The sequence below is a fragment of the Toxorhynchites rutilus genome, chromosome 2 (assembly GCF_029784135.1).
Source record: "Toxorhynchites rutilus septentrionalis strain SRP chromosome 2, ASM2978413v1, whole genome shotgun sequence".
NCBI lineage: Eukaryota > Metazoa > Arthropoda > Insecta > Diptera > Culicidae > Toxorhynchites > Toxorhynchites rutilus.
In genome coordinates this window covers 68442500-68459107 of record NC_073745.1, presented here as the reverse complement: position 1 = coordinate 68459107, position 16608 = coordinate 68442500, and the positions used below count along the sequence as shown (strand labels likewise).

The 16608-nt window shown below is 37.4% G+C and overlaps 1 protein-coding gene across 1 annotated transcript; it reads right to left on the bottom strand.

Annotated features, from left to right (window-relative positions):
- Positions 1-3408: 3408 nt before the first annotated feature.
- LOC129768795 (NF-kappa-B inhibitor-interacting Ras-like protein) lies at positions 3409-4841 on the bottom strand. The gene is made up of 3 exons (XM_055770681.1): positions 4616-4841; positions 4225-4461; positions 3409-4161 (listed from the first exon to the last, which is right to left on the bottom strand). The coding sequence occupies exons 1-3, from the start codon at positions 4727-4729 to the stop codon at positions 3862-3864; spliced, it is 651 nt and encodes a 216-aa protein (XP_055626656.1). The 5' UTR covers positions 4730-4841; the 3' UTR covers positions 3409-3861.
- Positions 4842-16608: the final 11767 nt, after the last annotated feature.

Genomic DNA, 16608 nt, shown 5'->3' with positions numbered 1-16608 from the left:
TGCGAATTCAATGATTTTGCATATTTTCAGTAAGGCAATCTCAAAAAGGATAAAGGATAAAATAATTATTTAAATACCCATATCTATAATATAATAATGATATCCATAACAACTCGTCCAAGATTGTCTGGAGAATATTTTCTCAAAGCGGCGAGAAGAATGTTCAGCCCAGAAATTGATGGACAGTGAAGCAGCATCGACATCATATCGAATTTCGGCTTCATCTAATTTTAGTGATAATGTGGATGACATGAATATTGAATTCGACTATGAGTACACCGTCGATATAGCGAAAACATTCCTCGACAGAACAGAACAAAATTCGTAGCTCTTTACATCATCAAAATAAGTCAGCGGGAAAGTACATGTCAGCAGTGTAACAATTGGTAGTCAGCAAAACACAACCTGGATGGTATCAACCATCTCTTTTTTCATATTTACGAGCTAGAGCTAACAACTCTGCCATCTGCATAGTGAATGATGAGACTTTCCATTTCTTCTTAGCAATGGAAATTATATTCCGAAATAGGAAATCGCATTATGGACCTAACGAAGCTAAATTGACAAATGAGTGTTTTGCCGTTCACTTTACTCAATTGTGAAAAAACACATACATAAACTTGCATATAATTCTTTCACATTTCCTTTAAACTAATCATCATAATATTCATTAAATTCACCATTTCTAAATTCAATACAAATTCAACGCTATTTATTTTTATGGGCAACACTGAAAAAATCTCTATTGTCTGATCTTATCTTATGGCGGGTTTACATGAGGGAGATCTATAGCTATAGATGGATTTATTCACGTGAAAATAGGTGTAAACGGGTGAGAATAAATATGATACACTTATTCGAGGTATATATAACTTGAATAAATTCAGCATATGTAAACGCTTGAGTTGGATGCAGTTCTTCTTCTTCTTCTTCAATGGCACTAACGTTCCTAGAGGAACTTCGCCGTCTCAACGTAGTATTACTTGCGTCATTTTTATTAGTACTTAGTTGAGATTTCTATACCAAATAACACGCCTTGAATGCATTCTGAGTGGCAAGTTCTAGAATACGCGTGATCACAGTGCAAGTCGGAGGAAATTTCTTTGACGAAAAATTCCCCAGAACGGGAATCGAACCCGAACACCCGGCATGTTAGTTATGACGCTAACCACTCGGCCAAGGGAGCACAATGCAGTTCTACTTCATGTGAAAAAATTCACCTAAAATATGAATATATTCATTATAGAAGTTCACGCTAGTGTAAACGGTCGATGCGATTTCTATAAATCTCATCATATTTCTTTACATGAATATATCACTAGTCTAAACCTGTCTAAACCCACCCTTATGGCGGGTTTACACTAGGGAGATCTATAGCTATAGATGGATTTATTCACGTGAAAATAGGTGTAAACGGGTGAGAATAAATATGATACACTTATTCGAGGTATATATAACATGAATAAATTCAGCATATGTAAACGCTTGTGTTTTCTAATTAATTTTCCTCTAATCAACTACTAAACGGTATTTTCTCGTATTAGAAGCATCGCATTTTTTGGAACAATCCATGTTGGTGAATTATAAGAAGATTTTGAAGGCCTTATAATCCCATCACTTAATAATTTTTCAATTGGTTTTTCCACTTCACCTCTAAGTGCTTGGGGATATGGATATGATTTTGAATAAATAGGATTGTCATCACTCATTCTTATTTCTGCTTTTATTCCTGTGGTGAAGGATAAATTACCAACCGGTTGTTGAAAAAGATCCTGAAATTTAAGTATTAGATTATTAATTTGACGTTTTTCCATCTCCGACAAGTGGTCATCTTTTATAACCTGATGCACTTCCTGAATCCTGTGCTGCAATAGAGGAATGGTATATTTATTATTTGTCAATTATTTTTCATTGGATATGTTAATTATGGCCTTTAAATCTTTCATTGTATCATGACCGATAATAGCATCGAAAGTTTTTAGGTTATTCATATGAAACAATTTTTCCATTTTATCGAAATAAGATTGAAATAATCGAGCTTAAGAATATTTATCAATTTTAATATTTCCTCCAACAGGTAACACTTTCTCTAAAATGTATGAAATTGTGGTATATTTAGGATGAATATAATTTTTATTTGATCCTGTATCTATTAAAATTTTCAAAGGGTTTCATTTCAAGGGTACGCATAGCATTTTGTACTTTTGGCACAATTTGCGATAGAGTCCTTCTCTAATTTATTCAAAACTTTCTTCGATTGGCTGCCTGAAATGATTGATGATGAATTTGAAGCTTTGAAATGATGGACGAGGGCGGTCCGATAAGCACTTAGCCTCATCGCCCGTTGGTGTCAGTATCGCAAGAGAGATTGCTTATCGTGCAGTACATTCTCGCTACTGTCAAAATTTCATCCGAATCGGACTCTTAGTTTTGTTTTGACCGTGTGTGGAAGTGGGCGTGTCCACGGATTTAAAAAAAATGGGAAAATGGAAATTCCGTCGTTGCCACGGCTAAATTGGTCAAATTGCACTACGAACTGCTGCCCCATCCACCGTTTTCTCCAGATGTGGCTCCGTGCGACTTTTTTTTTGTTTCCAAACAAAAAAAAACACTCGTCGGGCAGAAATTTGAGTCGAATGAGGAGGTCATCGCCGCCACGGAGGCTCACTTTGCAGACCTCGAGAAACGCATTCCTCAGATGGATTAAATAAGTTGGAGCATCGCTGTGTCAAGAGGCGAACAGAAGACTATCTTGAGAAATAAATCGCCACTTTTCCAAAATTTTTGTTTTTTTTTGTATGCTAAGTACTTATTCAACTGCCCTCGTATATCCATCTTCATAGGTTGATTTTTCACGAGGTTACAGCATTTCAAAAATCACTTAAATTTTACAATTTTACACTTTGTTACTCTAATTTCATTGTCGAGTGTGTTATAGAATTATAACATTCTTCGATTGTAGCTTCATCCTAGGGGAATGCATAATTCTCTCCTACCAATGGAAAAAAAAGCATTGCTCTCAATTCATGTGGATGATTTCCAAAACACACGTTTCAGGGAAGAAGTTCAGCCATCCCTTTTTTATAAACACTGAATACTAGGGCGGGCGGAAAGTTCGATAATTCTTGAAAATAAAGCGCATAAAGCGCATCAAAAATACTAATCGTGTCCACGTGGATAGTATCTAAACCCCCCTCTTCCCCCACCGTGGACAACCGTGGACATTTTCGTAACCCACCCCACCTGAAGTTGTCCACGTGGTATGTGGGCAGCCCATGCATGTTTTGGCTGGCATCGCTGGGTCCATCGGTGGATTTGTAGAATTGGATATTGCGGCTTGCTAACTCTGATTAACTAATGGAAGCATGAGTGGAGTTAAGGAAATATTTTTTTAAGAACCAATAAAAATATGTTTAAATGTACACTTTTATTTCATACTGATTTTTGGATTTGTTTGATAATAAGTACTATTTGTGATAATATAAGTACATAAAGGAGATACAGGTGTTCACCTATCGGCAGGAGATGACTAATTATATGCATAATACTTTCGGAAAAAGCATATACTTAAACGTAACGTAACAAAATAAAAGTAAGGTAAATATAGGTGCATTCTCAGTACGCTGTATTTGGAACTGTTTTCGTCCTATTCCTACAAATAAGTGCAGTCTGGTGGTCCCTGGTTAAACAGAGTGGAACATAAAAACTATATTTAATACTAATGCCTAGTCATTCATCTCCAACAAATACATCGAATTGCAGCATTTAAATCACAATAATCGGTTTTGAGAACCCGTTTAATACAGTAGGTATATTAAGAAAAAGCACAATACACAATGTTTGGTACCAACTGTACTTTTCCTAACTATTGTCCACTTTGGATGTTTTCTGAGTTAACTGACGAAGCTGTGGGAAGGTGCTCTTCGTCTGAGGAGGATACAGCCTGCAAGCAAGTTGTATAAATGGCTCATATATCGAAGCCCTTTCCATCGCGTTTACGGTGTAGTGTTTAATACGTTCTCGAGCGCACCAATTGTTAGCTCGCGTGAGATTCGATTCGATTGCATCATTACTCAGCTGTTGATGGTTGGAATTGATGGGAGATGAGTTGGCCGAACGGCTTTGACGGGAACGCATATTTGCTATCACAATAACGAATATCTAGAATGCAGTGGAATACGATTTCAATCAATGTTTTGCAAGCAACATCAATCTTCATCATACCTCTTTCTTATCCTTATATTTATCTATGTCGCTTTTAATTCCTCCCAACATGTCCAAACTCGTGGGATCACTCGGGTCGTACACCAGAATGAAAGCATCCGGGTAACTGAGATAGTGTCTTGGTAACTGGACATTACCTTGCAGACCAGCCGTATCGTATATCCTTAACGTATCCCGACTTCCCTTCCCGGTATCCACGCTCGCCACATATGTATCCTCAATTGTGCTGTGAATTTCCTGCGAAAATTCCAGCCCCCAAAATAAAACCAACATCAGCCAAATTTCTCTAGAAGCGAGTATGTACGCGGTTTAAATTGCATTAATTAGAAAGTCCAGTTATTTCGGAGATCCCACTGTGCATTACTCACGCACTGCCAACAGTAGCACTTACCGAGTCGATCGTTATGTTGCCATATATTAATTGCTCCAAAATGGTAGTTTTCCCCACACCTTTCGCCCCACAGATTACCACTTTGCCAACCTTGCTAATTTTCGACGTTAACATTTTTGATCAAAACATAAATTTAGAGGATATTCATAGTTCAACTTAAATTTTTGTCTTCCGCTTTTCTGTTATCAATTGTTAACCTGAAACTGGTTTCGATTTTCTACTGTTGTTTACATCGGACTGAAAAAACGTCAGAAAACGTCAATTCTGGCCCAGTATCAAAGCGAATGCGTAACCTGGAGAGCGATGTAAGCCCTCTCATTTTAACCATAATCACAATTGACGAATTTACGTGGGATTTACAACCAGATGGCGCAGTGAGAAAAATGAGGATGTTTTGTTTTTTGGTATGAAATTCGTTCAAATTTTCTAGAAAAATCAGAATTTATCTTCAAATTTCCCGGTTTCATGGATTCTTTCCACGCTGAAAAGGTTAGAAAATCATCATTTTACAATGTGCTATGTATATTACGAGGAATGGCTTGTTATAAGTACTGTAACTTTATTTTTTTTCAATTAAGTAAACGATGAATAGGGTGTTTTGCGCTAGAAATACTGCAAATCGTTCTCGTATCGGCCCCTACATAATCAATGATATCAGCCAATTCGATTGGCGATCTAACGTACAAATCTACACCTAGGCGGCGCTGCGGTGAAAGTGATGATGGTTTGAAATTTTGCCATGTGAGCTTATGGAAGGTTTGTAGTTTTTTTTTTTTCCAAAATATATATTTTTATCAAGGCTTATATGGCGTTAGCCTGACGGGGCCGGAGTTCAATATTTTGACAGTTTTTCTTATTATCTATGTTAGTAATATGTAACCGACTACTCGCGGTCGGCTCGAGGTTAGTATTACAAGTGTTCTCGTAATTGGGATGTTGCTGTCTCCAATGCTCTGTACGTGTGCCCGGGATACACACACGGGATACTTCCTATTGGGATGCAGCTGACCATTAATCAGCGACGCCCCCCTTGTATGTACCCCATATCTAGCGTGGTGCGTCTTCTCGACTCGAGGAATCCAGGATAGAATGGTTTGTTTCCTAGGATGGGAAAGGTTTGTAGTTCTTTCCATAAATTACAATGTTATAGTCATAAAAGATTATTTGATTGCGATGAGTTTGTAAGAAATTTAATTCTGCGCAATTTTATATATAAAATGTTATTTATTTACCTCTTTCAGTAGTGAAAACTATAAAAATGTTGACAATGGTTGAATTAAAGAAGGAAATTCGAGAGCATAATCAAACACAAGTAGAAAAATGCACGATTCCTGCATGTGAGAACTGCATTGGAAAGCCCGGAAGTAAAATATACGTGATTTGTTTTTGAGTTTTAGGTTACATTAGCATCATTTTCTTAGTTCAAAAACAAAATCCAGATCTCTCACCGATCGTTTACGTTTTGCGTTAGATCGCCAATATGATATCGATTTAATCGCAATTATCCATAGTATCAATTGACGAATTTACGTTGGATTTACAACCAGATGGCGCAGCGAGTAAAATGAGGATGTTTTGTATTTTTGGTATGAAATTCGTTGAAATTTTCTAGACAAATCAGAATTTATCTTCAAATTTCCCGGTTTCATGTATTCTTTCCACGCTGAAAAGGTTAGAAATTCATCATTTTACAATATGCTATGTATATTACGAGGAATGGCTTGTTATAAGTATAGTAACTTTAATTTTTTTCAACTAAGTAAACGATGAATAGCGTGTTTTGCGCTGAAAATACTGCAAATCCATCTAGTATCGACCCCTACATAATCAATGATATCAGCCAATGTGATATGATATCGATTTCATCGCAATTATCCATAGTATCAATAACCGGTATGCATTATCAAACTTAAAATTTTCTAAGATTATCTATGACTTTGGTTAAATCGCTTGTTGAGACCATCGTAAATATACTAAACTCTAACATTCTTACCATATACTGACGACATTCGATGGCTGAATCAATCTAAATTGAAATAAAATGAATAATCACCACCGAATCTTGCTTTTCAGTGCGTAAAATAAACAAACACCCTCACTTTTGTGGTTCTGAGTTCTAATGTAGATGTCACATGAGCTGATTCAGCTTTGCGTAAATTCGTCAAATAACCGGTATGCATTATCAAACTTAAAATTTTCGAAGACTATCTATGACTTTGGTCAAATCGCGTGTTGAAACCATCGTAAATATACAAAACTCCAACTTTCTTATCATATACTGACAACATTCAATGGCTGAAATATTTACATATTTACGATGGTTTCAACACGCGATGTGACCAAAGTCATAGATAATGTTAGAAAATTTTAAGTTTGATAATGCATACCGGTTATTGATACTATGGATAATTGCGATGAAATCGATATCATATCACATTGGCTGATATCATTGATTATGTAGGGGCCGATATGAGAAGGATTTGCAGTATTTCTAGCGCAAAACACCCTATTCATCGTTTACTAAATTGAAAAAAATTAAAGTTACAATACTTATAACAAGCCATTCCTCGTAATATACATAGCACATTGTAAAATGATGATTTTCTAACCTTTTCAGCGTGGAAAGAATCCATGAAACCGGGAAATTTGAAGATAAATTCTGATTTTTCTAGAAAATTTGAACGAATTTCATGCCAAAAAAACAAAACATCCTCATTTTACTCGCTGCGCCATCTGGTTGTAAATCCAACGTAAATTCGTCAATTGATGAATTTACGTCGGATTTACAACCAGATGGCGCAGCGAGTAGAATGATCATGTTTTGTTTTTTTTTTTGGTATGAAATTCGTTCAAATTTTTTAGAAAAATCAGAATGTATCTTCAAATTACCCGGTTTCACGTATTCTTTCTACGCTAACAAGGTTAGAAAATTACCATTTTACAATGTGGTTTGAATATTTTGAAGAAGGGCTTATAACTTTATTTTTTTTCAACTAGGTAAACGATGAGAAGCATGTGTTGCACTGCAAATCCTTCTCGTATCGGCCCTTACATTATCAATGATATAATCCAACTTAATATGATATCGATTTCATCACTATTATCCACAGTATTCATAACCTGTATGCATTATCAAGCTAAAAATTTTCGAAGATTATCAATGACTTTGGTCCAATCGCGTGTTGAAACCAACGTAAATATACAAAGCCCTAACTTTCTTACCATATACTGACGACATTTAATGGTTAAAATGAATCTAAATAGACATAAAATGAATAATCACGATCGAATCTTGCCTTTCAGTGCGTAGAAGTACAAACATCATCACTTTTGTGGTTCTGAGCTCTAATGTAGGTGTTGCATGGGCTGATTCAGCTTTGCGTAGATTCGTCAATTGACAAATTTAAGTTAGATTTACAACCAGATGGCGCAGCGAGAAAAATGATGACGTTTTGTTTTTTTGGTATGATATTCGTTTATTTTTTTTAGAAAAATCGGAAATTTTCTCCAAATTTCCCGGTTTCATGTATTCTTTCTACGCTGAAAAGGTTAGAAAATCATTGTGTAATTCATAACATATGAAGAATGACTTGATATAAGTGTTATAATTCAATTTTCTTACTGGGCAAACGATAGATGGCATATGTTGCGTTTTTTATTACTTCAGATTCTTCTCGTGTCGACCGAACGGAATCTCCTGCATAATCAATGATATCAACCAACTTAACATGATATCGATTTCATCGTCATTATCCATAATATGAGCTTCTGAAAAATGTCCGGAAGATTGTACTCATAACCTATATTCATTATCAAAATTAAAAATTTCGAAGATTATCTATGACTTTGGTCAAATCGCGTGTTAAAATCATTGTAAATATACAAAAATAAAATATTCTTACCATTTACAGAAGAAATTTAGTGGTTAAAATGAATTTAATTAGAAATAAAATGAATAATCACGATCGAATCTAGCATTGTGATGTGTAAAAAAAAACAGGAAGTGGGTTATATCTATGGTATAACCGCAAGGGTGACGTAGGACTATCGTTGATTTAGAGATCATTTGTTTGAAGTTGAATCTAAATCCATTCTGAATGAATGAATAAATGAATATTTGGGGGACTTCGAAAACGAGAGCGTTACACGTTGGAGGCACAAGGTTTTATGCATCCAATATAGGATACGAAAAACCTTGTTCTGAAGAATAATCTTCAGAAGCTTTCCTGCTAACTGCACTTGATTGACAAATCACAAAACCAAATGTATTACATGGATATTTTATGGATAGAAAACATTAAAATAAACTCTTTCACATGAATGTATTTTTAAATTCCCAGAGGAACTGGCAGATTATTCTCAGTAACGATTAGATATGTCCACATTTTCCTCGATACTGGAAGCCACTGGTGGGTTAAATGCTAATTCGATCAACAGCTGTTAATAGCACTTGATTGAAACATATTTGGTCACAGTGTTACATGGATAGAAAACATTAAAGTAAACTCTTTCACATGAATGTATTGTTAAATTCCCAGAGGAACTGGCAGGCAGATTATTTTCCGGATCTTTCTCGATGCTGAATGGCATCCAAACGGAAAGAATTCCGTGCGTGTATGTGTGTGTGTAGCGGCTGATTCGATGGTCACCTTCTTTTCTCCTGAAGGATCGGCTTCTCTGTGCTCCCTCACAGTTTCAAACAAACTGCTTGCGTTTGTTTGCGGGCAGATCTCGATCCTTCGCCGTCAGGCACCCTCAGCATCGATGTTGTCTTGTCGATGTCCTCACGAAAAATGAATGCGTCTCACCACCAGAATATCGCTTAAGTATGCTTTTTGTGCGTGATTGAATCGAGAGAAGGCGTGGTTTACGATGGCAATTTGGAAGGCAAACTAGAGGGGAATGAACTCTCTGAGCTCGGAACTTTCGGCGACTGAGCAATAATCGATTGCGTGCGCATACAATATTGGATACGGAAATATCCTACTGATGAGGAAGAATAATCTTCCTCATCTATCCTGTTAATTGCGATTGATTGAAAAATCACAAAACCAAATGTATTTGGTCACAGTGTTACATGGATAGAAAACATTAAAGTAAACTCTTTCACATGAATGTATTTTTAAATTCCAAGAGGAACTGGCAGATTATTTTCAGTAACGATTAGATATTTCCACATTTTCCTCGATACTGGAAGCCCACCAGTGGTTAATGCTAACTCGATAACCACCTGTTAATAGCACTTGATTATAACATATTTGGTCACAGTGTTACATGGATAGAAAACATTAAAATAAGCTCTTTCACATGAATGTATTTTTAAATTCCCAGAGGAACTGGCAGATTATTTTCCGGATCTTTCTCGATGCTGAATGGCATCCAAACGGAAAGAATTCCGCGCGTGTATATGTGTGTGTAGCGGCTGCTTCGAGATCTTCCCGGGGAACCGTTTGTGGCATCACTCTCCTCCTGATGGATTCCCTTCTGGCCTAAGGTGCACAAACAGGCTCTTGGTGACACCGTTCATCCGCGCTTTCATGATAAACGAAGAGCTTCACCACAACAGCGACAACATGCTCCAATCGCTGTTCAATTAGAACTGAGTGGATTTCCGAGCGGCGCTCGCTTATATACCGATTGGTGATTTCAATAGCCTATTTTGAAAGCAAATTTAAGACTATTGAAACAAGTTTTTGGATCAGAAAGTAACAAGTATAGAACGCGTAGACATTTTATCTTTCGAATGAAGTGTTTATCATACCATTTCGTTCAGTTGTTTAGGAGCTATTAACGCTCAAAATCTCGGTCTCCGGCGTAACGCTTTCGTTTTCGAAACTTTGATTTTACACCCCGGTATAGAAATGAAAGACGTAGTCCTACGTCAAAAACAAACATCATCACTTTTGTGGTTCTGAGCTCTAGTGTAGGTGTCGCATGAGCCGATGCAGCTTTTTCGCGTTGACGGCATTGACGAATTTATGCAAAGCTGAATCAGCTCATGCGACACCTACATTAGAGCTCAGAAACATAAAAGTGATGATGTTTGTTTAAGTGCGCTACACATACAACGTCCCGTCACAGTAAAGTCAACGTAAACGAATGAAATGACAAATATTCTCCCATGAAAATCGTATGGTAGCATTCACATACACCATCACGGCAACTTTGACGTCGGCAAAAAAAAAGTCCAAGAGAATATTTGACCGGACGGTGACGGTGACGCTGTATGTGTAGCGCACTTTATTCTGCACTTAAGGTGAATGTGGAAGCTAGCCACAAATAGCTACCACAATGGCGCTCATTTCTTTCATCTCCCTCCCTCACCCCTCGCCCGAAAATCAATAATTTGTCAAAACAGTGTGAAGAAAATGATCGTTTACGCACACTTCCCATCAAGTAATATCAACCAAACTCTAATCGATTAATCACAAGATAATAATTTTTCACCTACTGTCGCACTATTTAGTGAAAAACGTCGGAGAACTCGAGCTAGTGCTCTGAAAGTTAAATTTTCATTTTTCAATTTTCGGCAATGGTTTTGTTTGTATTGGTGAAAGCATCGTTATTTTTTCGACATTGATGCCAGATAACATCATCGAAACAGCTATGAAAACCACTCAATAAAATGTTATTCCTGAGTCATAGCGTTTCATGTCATGAATATCAATAGAATAAAATTGTGTTGATATCAATACAATCATTATTTTTACGTTTAATGGGTCTATAATGTAAGTTTTAGCAACTTTAACATTGGTTAAGCAAATTGTATTGCAGAGCTCGGAACACTGCCACGGCTGCCTATGTTTTCAAAAGTAACGGAAGAGTATTACATTCAATCAAAATGTCTCGGCCAACGAAGAGAAGGGTTAAGGCTCTCCAACGTGAATATGTGAAAACAATACGATCAACGAAGGAAAATATTAAGGAATTATCAACATCGAGTTACTATACGGAAGAACTTATGAATACCAAAAGAGCCCCAATTCGCATGTGTTATAAATTTGTTCATGTTACGCTCGCGTATAGTCAGAATTTTACTCCATATGCAAACACACCTTCTATATATATTTATATTTGCAATTGTTCATCGGAACATACATTTTATTTTAGTATTGAATTGTTATTTTTTTCAAATGTATTCAAAGACTCGTGTCAATGGAACACCACACAGTGTGATAAGTGAATTGATCTATTTACGTGTGCTTTGCTCTTCTCTCACAAACACTATTACCCCATTTTTACACGTGGTTTTACCTATACTACTACAATGGCTTCCTTCCACCTTCACCTCAAAAGCGCGATTCGGTCGTGATTATTTTCATCAATTTCTATTTGAAATCATTTTAGTCATTAAATTTCTTCAGTAAATAGTAAGAAAATTATATTTTTGTCTATTTACAATGGTCTCAACACCCGATTGGACCAAAGTCATAGATAATCTTCGAAATGTTTATGTTTGATAGTGAATATAGGTTATGAGTACTATCTTCCGGACATTTTTCAAAAGCTCAAACATTGAATAATGACGATGCAATCGATATCATATCAAGTGGGTTGATATCATTTATTATGCAGGAGCTTCCTTTCGGCCGATACGTGAAGATTCTGCAATATTTGAAGCGCAACAAATGCCACCCATCATTTGCCTAATGAAAAAATGTAAATTAGGGCACTTGCACCGAATCATTCGTCATATGTTATGAATGTGTGTGTTGAAACCCTCCTAAATATACAAAACTCCAACTTTCTTATCATATACTGACGGTCAAAATGAATCTAAATAGAAATAAAATTAATAATCACGATCGAATTTTGCTTTTAAGTGCGTAGAATGAACAAACATCATCACGTTTCTGGTTCTGAGCTCTAATGTAGGTGTCGCGTGAGCTGATTCAGCTTTGCGTAAGTTCGTTAATGGATTCCGTAAAAATCAACTCTTGTTTCTTGACGATGTTGTCTTTGCAAATAAAGAAATTCCGAAAATACGGAATGAATTAAAGGACAGAAGTTAATGTTTAGCGAAAATTTTGACGAAAACTAAGTGTCTTTGGGCAGGCTGGCAAAGTAGAGAGTATGGAAACAAAGGGCTTATTTACGTACTTACGAATCGATACCTTCTGTATTCTGTTGCCGATAGATTAATGGTGACGTAGTTTTGTAGTTTTGTGCACCCATTTCTTTGGATCTACCATTTGCTGTCTCCAATGCTCTGTACGTGTGCCCGACACGGGATACTTCCTATTGAGATGCAGCTGATCATTAATCAGCAACACCCCCCTAGTATGTACCCCATATCTATAACCTTTGGCTCTTGTTGAATCATCAGTGGACTGCACAACCTTTGGCCCGTGTATCTGTAAAGAGTGTGTGTATGTATTGCCGCGACTAAGTAAAAGTTTATAGATCGGATAGGAGGGATATGAAACAGGGACACAACGAAGGAAACATCATTAAACGTTGACATCGGCGTTTCTGAGGAACAGGTATAGATGAAGCAGAAGATCAGGATCACGGCTACCTAAGATATCCCGGACGGGGATATCCGATTGTCTGCCTTGTGCTCTCAATGCTCTAGAGAGCTGAGAGCGAGCAGCATGGAACCGGATACACGACCAGACAACATGCTCGATGTCGTTGTAGCCATCGCCACAATCACAAAGATTGTTTGCTGCGATCGCGATAGAGATGCGCGTTTAGGTTGTAGTGATTGGACATGAGCCGAGATATCACGCGAATGAAATCACGACCTCCTTTCGGCCGATACGTGAAGGTTCTGCAATATTTGAAGCGCAACAAATGCCACCCATCATTTGCCTAATGAAAAAATGTAAATTAGGGCACTTGCACCGAATCATTCGTCATATGTTATGAATGTGTGTGTTGAAACCCTCCTAAATATACAAAACTCCAACTTTCTTATCATATACTGACGGTCAAAATGAATCTAAATAGAAATAAAATTAATAATCACGATCGAATTTTGCTTTTAAGTGCGTAGAATGAACAAACATCATCACGTTTCTGGTTCTGAGCTCTAATGTAGGTGTCGCGTGAGCTGATTCAGCTTTGCGTAAGTTCGTTAATGGATTCCGTAAAAATCAACTCTTGTTTCTTGACGATGTTGTCTTTGCAAATAAAGAAATTCCGAAAATACGGAATGAATTAAAGGACAGAAGTTAATGTTTAGCGAAAATTTTGACGAAAACTAAGTGTCTTTGGGCAGGCTGGCAAAGTAGAGAGTATGGAAACAAAGGGCTTATTTACGTACTTACGAATCGATACTTTCTGTATTCTGTTGCCGATAGATTAATGGTGACGTAGTTTTGTAGTTTTGTGCACCCATTTCTTTGGATCTACCATTTGCAGCTGGATCTTCGACCGAATCCTAAGAAAACGATAGAGTGTTGTGTGGGAGATAGGACTAGGAATACCGAATATTATTAGAATTCATCAGACGATATAACTACTAGAAAAAATAACTAGCGATTCATCTGTTTTGTAGCTTGGATGAATTGACGAACTACACTTTAAAATATCAAAGCTCCAATAATAAGAGAAAAAAGCGAATGCAATGAGAAAGCGTTACACAGGAAGAATTGAGAATACCGGGAACCGAACACATTCTCCAATCTCCTGTGCACATGACAGCATATGGAGAGCTGAGTGTTCGGTAAATCGAGAGCTTGATTTTGCTCAAATATTGTGGTTTTTTTTCCAAAATATATATTTTTATCAAGGCTCATATGGCGTTAGCCTGACGGGGCCGGAGTTCAATATTTTGACAGTTTTTCTTATTATCTATGTTAGTAATATGTAACCGATTACTCGCGGTCGGCTCGAGGTTAGTATTACAAGTGTTCTCGTAATTGGGATGTTGCTGTCTCCAATGCTCTGTACGTGTGCCCGACACGGGATACTTCCTATTGAGATGCAGCTGATCATTAATCAGCAACACCCCCCTAGTATGTACCCCATATCTATAACCTTTGGCTCTTGTTGAATCATCAGTGGACTGCACAACCTTTGGCCCGTGTATCTGTAAAGAGTGTGTGTATGTATTGCCGCGACTAAGTAAAAGTTTATAGATCGGATAGGAGGGATATGAAACAGGGACACAACGAAGGAAACATCATTAAACGTTGACATCGGCGTTTCTGAGGAACAGGTATAGATGAAGCAGAAGATCAGGATCACGGCTACCTAAGATATCCCGGACGGGGATATCCGATTGTCTGCCTTGTGCTCTCAATGCTCTAGAGAGCTGAGAGCGAGCAACATGGAACCGGATACACGACCAGACAACATGCTCGATGTCGTTGTAGCCATCGCCACAATCACAAAGATTGTTTGCTGCGATCGCGATAGAGATGCGCGTTTAGGTTGTAGTGATTGGACATGAGCCGAGATATCACGCGAATGAAATCACGACCTACATTCAATCCCTTAAACCAAGCACTCGTCGAAACCTTAGGGATAATCGTGTGTAACCAACGACCGAACTCATCTTCACTCCACATGCGCTGTCAACTAACGAGTGTGTCCTGACGAGGAATGTGAAAAAATTAATTATAGGCAATTTGCCTTTCAAAAAGTGTGCCTTCTGAAGTGCTCACCTTAGCTAGCGAGTCCGCTTTCTCATTCCCCGGAATCGAGCAATGAGAGGGAACCCATGCTAAGGTAATCTTGAATAATTTTTCGACCAAAACACTCAATAGATGTCTTATTCTTGTTAGGAAATAAGATGAGCGTTTATCAACTTTCATTGAGCGGATTGCCTCTATTGAGCTGAGACTGTCTGAAAAAATAAAATAATGGTCGATGGGCAGTGTTTCAATGATCCCTAGAGCATAGTATATCGCACCCATTTCTGCGACATACACGGAACAATGATCTTTGAGTTTGAAAGAGGCACTGGAATTTTCATTGAAGATGCCGAAGCCAGTGGACCCGTTTATGTATGAACCGTCAGTAAAGAACATTTTATCAGATCCAACTTTCCCATATTTTTCCGAAAATATCGACGGAATAACATTGGAGCGTAGGTGATCAGACATAACATTGGAGACGTAGGACAGATCAAAAATGACAGAGGAGTTGCAAAAGTATGGGAAGCAAACTTGGTTGGAGATGCCAGGTGAAGGGTGCACGCCGTGGGTAAGGTACTCATGGTATAAAGACATAAAACTTGACTGAGGAGTCAGTTGGAGTAGATTTTCGAAGTTATCAATCACCAATGGATTCATGATCTTGCAACGGATGAGAAATCTGTAGGATAATTCTGTGAACCGAAGAGTAAGCGGGGGTACTCCTGCCAAAATTTCGAGACTCATCGTATGTGTCGAATGCAAACACCCCATGGCTATACGCAAGCAACGATATTGTATCCTCTCCAGCTTGAGAATATATTGTGGTTGATTGTAACAAACTTTCATTCTCTGGATTATTGTTGGTGCGAGTAGACGTGTTTTAATTCGGCGAAAATCTTGGTTACGACATGTTGCTATCAATGCTTTAGAGTAGGGATTGCATTACCGTGCCAAAATTTCAATAACCGGTTATTCGGTAATTGAAATTTCATTACCGGTAAAACCGGTAAATTACCGATAAAAGAATACTTTGTAATAAACCATTTCTTGAAGAAACGGCTTTTATTGATAATGATTAGCTTACAAGAAAACATTTTGTAAGTTTTTGCTACTTAGTTTGTTGGTTAAAGTATAACTTAGAGAGACAAATAATGTTAATTTTGTAGTCTTCTAATGTATATCGAATCTCATTAACGATATCTCCAGAAAAGGGAAACGCACGTTCAGACTCCATTGTCGTGTATTTACCTCTGATGCCCTCTGTACGAAAACTCTTTCCTGAGGGTTTTCATCAATCCGTTTATAAACGTTGAGCTTACGCTGGACGTTGATACCTTTGTATGCTGCAATCATCAATCAATGTTCAACTATTCTACTCAGTGTTTGCCAAATGATCCACTCATTGAA

Coding starts and splice junctions, on each gene's coding strand:
- LOC129768795 (XM_055770681.1), bottom strand. CDS start 4,729: ATGTTAACGTCGAAAATTAGCAAGGTTGGCAAAGTGGTAATCTGTGGG. Junction 4,462..4,615: donor GCAACATAACGATCGACTCG/GTAAGTGCTACT, acceptor GAATTTTCGCAG/GAAATTCACAGCACAATTGA. Junction 4,162..4,224: donor AATATAAGGATAAGAAAGAG/GTATGATGAAGA, acceptor ACTGCATTCTAG/ATATTCGTTATTGTGATAGC.